This window comes from Propithecus coquereli, unplaced genomic scaffold, assembly GCF_000956105.1.
Source record: "Propithecus coquereli isolate 6110/MARCELLA unplaced genomic scaffold, Pcoq_1.0 Scaffold145, whole genome shotgun sequence".
Taxonomy (NCBI): domain Eukaryota; kingdom Metazoa; phylum Chordata; class Mammalia; order Primates; family Indriidae; genus Propithecus; species Propithecus coquereli.
In genome coordinates, this window is record NW_012138858.1 from 1,018,970 (window position 1) to 1,027,981 (window position 9,012).

The window sequence follows — 9,012 nt, forward strand, 5'->3', positions numbered from 1 at the left end:
TGTGTTGCACATGACTATATTTTGTTTTTCATCTGTGGTTCCTAGCTCATTGCTCCTTTGTAATTTTCTTTTTTTTTTGAGACAGAGTCTCACTATGTTGCCCGGGCTAGAGTGCCGTGGTGTCAGCCTAGCTCACAGCAACCTCAAACTCCCGGTTCAAGCAATCCTTCTGCCTCAGCCTCCCAAGTAGCTGGGACTACAGGCATGCGCCACCATGCCTGGCTAACTTTTTTCTGTATATTTTTAGTTGTCCGATTAATTTCTTTCTATTTTTAGTAGAGACAGGGTCTCGCTCTTGCTCAGGCTGGTTTTGAACTCCTAAGCTCAAACAATCCTCCCGCCTCGGCCTCCCAGCGTGCTAGGATTACAGGCCTGAGCCACCGTGCTGGGCCTCCTTTGTAATTTTCTAAGTGACTAGAGCAATGAGAGTATCTTTTGTTAAGATGTTTTGCCTTTTGTGCTTGGTTTTTGAAATAGTTCCTAGAGTAAGAAAGGTGAAAGACAGTCTTCTGTTACTTAAAACAAGCTCCTTTCAGCCACACCTGAGTTCATGTTAATGAGGTGATTTTTAGAAAGTCCCTAGATAACCACAGATTGGGGGGCTGGTTGCCAGGGGAACAAACTATGCGCTCAGAGGGTTGGAACTCACTACCCTACCCTCCCACCTCTGGGGAGAGATGAGGGGCTGAAGGTTGAGTTGATCACCAGCAGCCGATGATTTAGTCAATCATGCCTTCATAGTGAAGCCTCCATAAAAACCCAAAAGGACTGAGTTCAGGGTGCTTCCAGGAAGGTGAACAAGAACACATCCACGCGCCAGGGAGTGGTGGTGTACCCCAACTCCATGGGGACAAAAGCTTCTGTTTTCGGGACCCTTTCAGATCTCATCCTGTGTGTCCCTTCATCTTGGTGCTCATTTGTATCCTTTAAAATATCCTTTATAATAAACTGGTATATGTTAAGTAAGCCTGAGTTCTATAAGCCACTCTAGCAAATTAATAGAACCCAAGGAGAGGGTTGTGGCAACCCCGATTTATAGCCAGTCGGTCAGAGGCACAGGTAAAACAACCTGAAGATTTGGCATTGAAGTAGGGGCTGTCATGAGGACTTAGCTCTCAACCCGTGGGATCTGTCGCTATCTCCAGGTAGGTGGTGTCAGCATTGAATTGGAGGATACCTATCTAGTGTCTGCTGCAGAACTGATTGCTTGCGTGGTGGGTGGGGAAAACTTCCACACATTTGGTCACCAGAAGTATTTTGTGTTGTGAGAGTATAGAAGAAAACTGAGTTTGATTTCTTCTATACTTAGTATAAATTGTTTTAAAAAATGTTCAAATCGAATAGTTTTTAATATTAGTTATGGAAAAAAGTAATGCTCCACTAAAATACTTTTTCGTTAAAAAATTTAATGTTGTAATTTTTTGGATATTTTCAGCTGTGCCGTATTTTCTGTCTTCAATAAACAGATTTTAAAAAGTCAGAAATCAGCCCTCAAAACCTAGAAAGCTTAAAAATTGGTTAAAGGCACCTTACTGATTAACAGTTATGAATTCCTTACTGAGCACCTGCTGTGTACCGCCCCGTGCCAAGTGTGTTGGGGAAGCTGGAGAAGCCTAACAAATTGCTTTTCCCTTGAGCTTATAGGAATACAGTTAAAGGAAACAACATTTATGCACAGCAAACAGTTAAAATAATACAGACGACTATTTGTAGAATTATTATATTATGTGAGATGAATCGTAAAGAATTCTGGAGGAGATACTACCAAGTCTCTGGCTATAATGAAACAAAAGTAAACTCTTTATATCGTACTTTTTGGCATAATATCAACCAGTTCCTCCTGTTTTCCATGTTGGCAGAGAAGCTACTGATTGCCGACCTTGAAGGCATGTGTACTGTTTTTGTGCTGTGTGGAGAGAGAATGATCCGGAGGCAGCAGTGAACGTCATACCTTCCACTTTCGTCCATTCTGGACAGGTGGCCAAGTGGATGACTGGCTTGTCTCTATGGTGACTGACTGCTAAAGGATTTGAAAAGCTGTGTTGTTTTAATATGGAGAGAATGACAGCTTAGTTTTGGGGGCTGATCTAATAATTGAAATATTTCTATAAGGAAATCATATGACATCTTAAAGTAAAACAGCATCTCAAGAAGCAATTTTTTTTTTTTTTGAGACGAAGTCTCGCTTTGTCGCCTGGGCTAGAGTGGAGTGGTGTCATCATAGCTCACTGCAACCTCAAGCTCCTAGGCTCAAGCAATCCTCCTGCCTCAGCCTCCCGAGTAGCTGGGACTACAGACGTGTCTCCACGCCTGGCTATTTTTTTTCTATTTTTAATCGAGACAGAGTCTTGCTCTTGCTCAGGTTTGTCTTCAACTCCTGACCTCAGGCAGTCCTCCCACCTCGGCCTCCCACAGTGCTAGGATTACAGGTGTGAGCCACTGTGTGCCTGGCCTCAAGAAGCAATTTTAACATGTCTGATAATGAGCCAGATTCTTCTGTTAGGTGATTTATTGCTATAAAATAGATATGAGTTTTTAAAAGAATGACTTAAGACAGTTTTCGAAGTGTGGTTTCTAGATCACTGTAAAAGACAGAGTATATATTATACTTTTCTTGAAATATCCTATAGCTATTAATTTATTAACTTCAGTTTTTCATATGAGTTTTACTATAAAGAATTCTTAGTTTGAAGTCTAATTTACCTTACTCTGGATCATTTAATTTAGAATGTGTTTAGTTTAGTCACCGTGTCAACTATTTTATACTTAATTACGTTAGTGAGAGGGTTTGTTCATTGTAAATGAGTCCAGTTTCAGATTATCATTTAAAAAATGAAAATAATAGTTCTAATGGCTCAAGAGATTTAATGTATCTTCAAAAACAAAATATGCCTCCTGGCCATTTTTGGTATATGTCTGGTTGTTTGCATTGGCATTTTATTATCAGAAATGAATATAATAATAGGCATCTATTTGAAAACACCTGTTTTATGATTACGGAATACATTGTGTGTTTTCTAGACTATAATAATTTCTTGGGCTTGCTTTTTTCTTTTTTAGAATTCAATGACTGCACTTATTGTAGCAGTAAAAGGAGGCTACACACAGTCAGTAAAAGAAATTTTAAAGAGGAATCCAAATGTCAATTTAACAGATAAGGATGGAAATACAGCTTTGATGATTGCATCAAAGGAGGGACATACAGAGATTGTACAGGATCTGCTGGATGCTGGAACATATGTGAACATACCTGACAGGGTAGGTTCCATATTTTATACTGCCTTCTAGTGGTGAAGTGGATGGAGGGTTACTTTAATTGCCTCTTACCACCTTTCAGGATTCTTCATGCATGAGATAAACTTGTTTTAAGATAAGTTTCATTTCTACCTTTAAAACTAATAAGTTAAAAATTATTCAATCTTTTTGAAGAATGTCCTTTTTTATGCTTGTCAAAAAATTTTGTTATTGAAAATGTCACATATACATCTGTAACTGTCCTTGATGTACATCACAGAAGGTGGTGTTCGTGGCTCGGGTTAGTCATTGCTCCAGGGCTTTAAGTACCACTGTTTACCCTTAAGATTTTCACAGTTCTTTCTGTTGTCCTAACTTCTCTGAGCTTCACCCTTAAATATCCAACTCTACCCAAACTCTCTACTTGAATGTCTACTTGGCTTCTTAAACTTAAGGCAAATAGATGACCTGTTTTTTTTCACCTCAAACCTGCTTTTCGTTTAGTCTTCTCCATCTCAGCAAGTGGTATGACCATCCATTCTGTTGTTAAAACCCCAAGTCATGTGCATTAGCCTTGATTTCTCTCTTTCCTCACCTACCCCATCCGGTTCTCTGGCACGTTCTGTTGACTCCAAAACGTTTCCTTTATCTGTCGCTTCTCTTCATCTCCAATATCACCTCCCCTGCCCAAGCCACCATCTCCCATTGTTGTAGCAATAGCATTGCACCTGGGTTTTCTTGTTGCCTCTGCTTTATTCTCCACCCTGTTCTCAGAGTGGTCTTTAAAACAATAAATCTCTCATGTACCCCTTTGTTTAAAGCCATCCAAGACTTCCTCCTGCATTTAGGATAAACGTTACCTTTTTAGTTTATGGACGCTACATAGCTTTGTCTTTGCCTCCTTCTTGTCCTCATTTTACACCACTCTTCCCCGTTTCAATAGGTTGCAGACATGTTAGCGCTGTTCCCCTTTTGAACACACTGATCTCGTTCCTGCCCTGGGGACTTTGCAGCAGCTGTACCCAGCTGACCTTCAAATGCTGGCTCCCTGTCATCCCCCTCAGCATAAATGTTACCTCCTCTGAAACGTCCTCTTCTCCTACCCAGTCCAGAGTAGCTACTGGGCCACTTTCTATCATATTACCCTGTTTTAACTGTTTTTGCGTAGCATTTGTCTAACTTTTTGTTCATTGTATATCATCTTTCACCATCAGAATGTAAATTCTCCCAGAGCTGGGACCTTGTCTGTCTTGTTTCCCGTGACTAGCATGGTGCACGGCACATTGTAAGCAGCGAAATATTGGTAACCTTTCATTAATTTCCTGGTGTGCACCCATGTTAATGCTAACATTCTCAACTAAGAGTTGTCTGCCTTGGGTTTATTTATGCTATTAATGTGGCAGTTAAGACACCGCACTGTGGTGCTAAACTTAGCAATCCTCGAGGACCTGCCTCTTGATTTATAGCACATTGGGACCCTCTAAGGATTGAATTGAACTGCAGCTCCTGAGCTCACCCAACCCAAAAGCTTACAGCTGATTTGTAATTTAGCAGTAAATAGAGTATTTATGCCATTTGCCAAAATAACCATTTCCAGTATGTGAAGTAATGGGAAGTGATAATTAAAAATGATTGTTGCTTGATGAATATGATTTCAGGCCAAAGAGATGTCTTCATGAACATCTCTTTTGTGTTTATGAGAGAGGTCGTGAACTTTGTCAAAGTCTTGTCCTGGGGAATGAATCAGCCTTTTGTGCACTCCTGGACGGTCACCGCCAAACTGACTAGATATTCAGGGATGTTGGTCTGGAAACAAACCTTTCCGTGAATTAACTATGGCTCTCGAGCCAGTGATAGCTTTAGCTTTACAGCTCCCTCTTTAGAATCCGTGGCTTTTTTCACACAGCATTGTTCAAAGGGATTTTTATGTAATTTCCAGATGTTCTTCTAGGTCATTGCCAGCCACAGTGTCATTTTGTTTAATTTACATTTGTAATGGAGGGTTATCTTCAAAGAGAATAGATTCTTGTTCTGAATAGTTTGTCTTTCTAAACTTTTAAAAATGGAATATCAGAGTCCTCATTTTGAAGGTTATTAATATCAGCTATTAATATTAGTTAATTAAAATTTTTCTCTTAGTTGGAGATAGGTTCTTTTTCCAAGAAATTTTTTGAAAAAATCTTATTATATTAATCAACGATTAGCCTTAACTTCAAAACAGTGCTTATGTGTTCTCCTCATCAAGTCACCTTGTTTTTTGGCTTTTTAGAGTGGGGATACTGTGTTGATTGGAGCTGTCAGAGGTGGTCATGTTGAAATTGTTCGAGCACTTCTCCAAAAATATGCTGATATAGACATTCGAGGACAGGTATGTGTGATTACAGTGCAGCTGTTATTTTTGAGTATGATCGGTTGTGTATGTCCACTAATGATAATGTTATTCTTCCCACTTTCCTATGGAGATAAACTTTTAAATCCTAATACATTTAATGGATATATATTAAGTTTCACTGTCATTATTGTAAAATTTCTGTATTTATGTCAAGTTAAATTTATATAGAAGTAAACCAAAAAGAAGCTCATGTTTTTAGAATGTACCTCCCTTGCTGACATACAAATATATTCAATCCTGAAATAGGTAGTTAGTGATACTGAGACAGTTGAGTGTATGGCACTTATTTATTTTCTTTAGTTTTTTCCCTTTGTTTGTCTTCTTTATCCATATGCTATTCTTTCATTCTTGTTTTAGTTTCTTTTCCTTTTTCCCTATTCTGCTTGCTTTTGCTGGGACCACTTGGTAGTGCCTGTGGACTTTGCTTAAGATAGTCCTAGTTCACAGAGCTACAACTGTTATTAATAGATAAAAGCCCTGCCCACAGTTGTAAATTTATCTAATACTTCAAGAGCTTTAGATTAAAAAAAAATATTCCTGATGACTCATTTTGTTGTTGGACATTCTACATTTCTGCCCACTTTATCCTTGTATTTAGCCAAAAAAATCTCATATCCAAATCCATTTTTGAATCAAACTAATAAATATTATGCCAAATGTTGTCGGGGAATTAACATGGGATGCTTGCCTTTAAAAAATATGTATTTTAATTTTGAAACTTTTAGTTTATTTATGTTTATTTTTATGCCTTTTTTAAACAGAAAGTGAAGCCACAAGATGGTGTATGATTGATTGCCTAGTGAAAGGTTCAAGTATGAGTCTTGAGGTGGGGAAAGACAGTGTTACGAAAGGAGACTTGAAAGAAGGTAGAACTTGAACTAAGTTTGAAGATGGCTTGGATTTAGATCGGTAGAGAAAAGAAAGGCTGAGTGTTTCAGGCAAGGGAAGTAGTAATAGAATGAGAACATTTGAGAAAATTAAAAAGTGAAAGACTGTATTCCATAGCTAGTGAGTAAATCAGTTTGGCGGTGGGGTGGGAGGTGGGAGGTAGAGAAATTGAAATGGAAAGGAAGGTAGGACCAGAGACGTTTGAGGGCCGCCCTAAGAAAGTTGGCCAGATAGTGTAGTGGGGAACTCCGTTAGGAAAATTTTGGTATAGGAAACTTAATGTGGCAACAGCAGAAAGTCATTCATTATCTTTTGGGTTAAAATTCTGTTTTCACTAAAAGATGGTTTCTAGATCGCCTATTTAGACTTTTACCTAACTACTTTGTGTCTGTCAATCCTGTTTTCCTATGTTTCAATCAGTTTTTTTGTTCTTTAGCTATATTTTCAAGGCCTTTGTGGATTAATTTTTGGTTTTTGAGCAAGATAGGATTTTTAAGAATCTGATTAAGAAAGTTAGGGATGCAGGGTGAGTGGAGAGTAAGAAAGCTAAAAATGATAAAAACAATAACGCCTTATGTTTGTGAAGTACATTCTCATGCATTATCTTTTGAAACATTGGGCAGGTACACTTATACCATATTACAGATGAAAATTCAAGAGTCAGGATATTTAAGTGACAGGCATTGATGACTTTTAACTCAGTACATGCTCCTGAAATCTGTTTGCATTACAAAAGCGTAGTTTATTTTATTAACTATATGGGATTGCTGCTTTTTAAGTCAAGCCATGTTAAATTTTCGTAGGCTTCTTTCAGAAAGAATTCTCAAAAATAAATCCAAGATACCATAAGGATTGATATTATTTCCCATCATGCCGCCTGTTCGAATGCTTTCTGACAGAAAATATGTTTTACAAATAGTGGTTGTAAATATTGTATCTTATATGAAGTGATTGCTGATTTTCTTTTTTAATTATATAGGACAATAAAACTGCTTTGTATTGGGCTGTTGAGAAAGGAAATGCAACAATGGTGAGAGATATCTTACAATGCAATCCTGATACTGAAATATGCACAAAGGTATAAATGGCATTTCTATTCTGTTAGCAGTACCTAATGCTGAATATTAATCCTGTTCATTTTATTTCAATCACCATTGATTGGTGTTAGAGTTATATTGATTTTATTGGTAATATTGTATGTTAAATTGAGGAGTAACTTTGTATGCTTTCTGGATTTGTGTATTCATAGCAAAAAACAGTGTGTAATTTATTTACTTCAATTAAATACTTTTCAGAAAGTACAATATAAGCTATTCATAAATTGTGGGCAGATCATTTCCTCCAAATTCTTTTGTGTTTCTGCTATTAGGAATCCAGAGCACGTTGCCATTTAAAAGACACTTATGACTGGTGGTTGATTCCCCAGACCAGCTACTGTAGCCTATTTTACTCAAATCGTATGAAAAATAAAAAATTATATAAGACTTTGGTGATTGTATTTAGCCTTATGTATAATAGTTTTCCATGGGGAAAATATGATTGGAATTGTGGATTGAAATGGAAGGAATTCTCAGTGAATAAAGCAAAATTATAGAGGCACTTGTAAGACAATCCTGGTGGATCGTTAAATGATATTTCATCTGCTAGAGATCTGGACCAGCATATTTCTAAATCAGTGATAGTACCTCCAGTACCCTAGGGTAGAAAATTTTCTGGGATACCTTCTGGTTTGCAGGTGGCTACTTGATCTTCATTTTTCTTCTTTTTTTTTGGACCCGTGTCAGCCCCTGTGACTACCTGTGACTTGTAACCAGTTTTTTTTGTCTTTTCTAACTCAGGACTGAATTGTGGTCTCTTCTTATTTCCCTTGGTTTGGTTTTGAAAGCAATCACAAACTCTTGAGGTTTCTGAAGGCATCCTGCTTATGTTAGATGTTTTCCAATGTTATACACAGATCTTTAGGTTTACAGAGAACTGAAGTGACAAAATTTCTGAAAAGCTCAAGATACTGGCCTGCCTGGATGTGGACAGGCTGGACTGTGGCTTGGTTGGTGGGGAGATGGTGAGAATGCGAAGTAGCCTCTGGAGGGCCTGCCCCAGAGGTCAGCTGGGGAGCCTGGGGGTTGACAGGAGCAGCCACTGCTGCCAAGTGCAGGGACTGATGGCGGGTGCGGTTTATAAGCAGATGGACACATCCCACGCTGGCTAAGGGATATAAAGTTATTTTGATACAAACAAGTGGTTGTGCAAGGAAAGGCACCTTTTCTGTTAGCTTTTAAATTGTGTGTTCTTGAGAACATTTTAAATAATAGACTGTTAGCAGAGTCATATATTTCTTGTCAAGTGCATTTGTATGACAAACATTTAGGTGCAAAGCTATTGATGTGTTAAATTTTCTTATCTGTGCCCACAGGATGGTGAAACACCACTTATCAAGGCTACCAAGATGAGAAATATTGAAGTAGTGGAGCTGCTGCTAGATAAAGGAGCCAAAGTGT

The 9,012-nt window shown here is 38.1% G+C and overlaps 1 protein-coding gene across 1 annotated transcript in view; it reads left to right on the forward strand.

Moving 5' to 3' along the window:
* Window positions 1-9,012, forward strand: part of KIDINS220 (kinase D-interacting substrate, 220kDa) — a 129,154-nt gene that overhangs the window by 39,064 nt on the left and 81,078 nt on the right. Inside the window, exons 6-9 of the mRNA XM_012639944.1 lie at window positions 3,061-3,258; window positions 5,504-5,602; window positions 7,494-7,592; window positions 8,928-9,011. Coding sequence (XP_012495398.1) covers window positions 3,061-3,258; window positions 5,504-5,602; window positions 7,494-7,592; window positions 8,928-9,011 — 480 coding nt within the window. The remainder of the gene's footprint in view (window positions 1-3,060; window positions 3,259-5,503; window positions 5,603-7,493; window positions 7,593-8,927; window position 9,012) is intronic.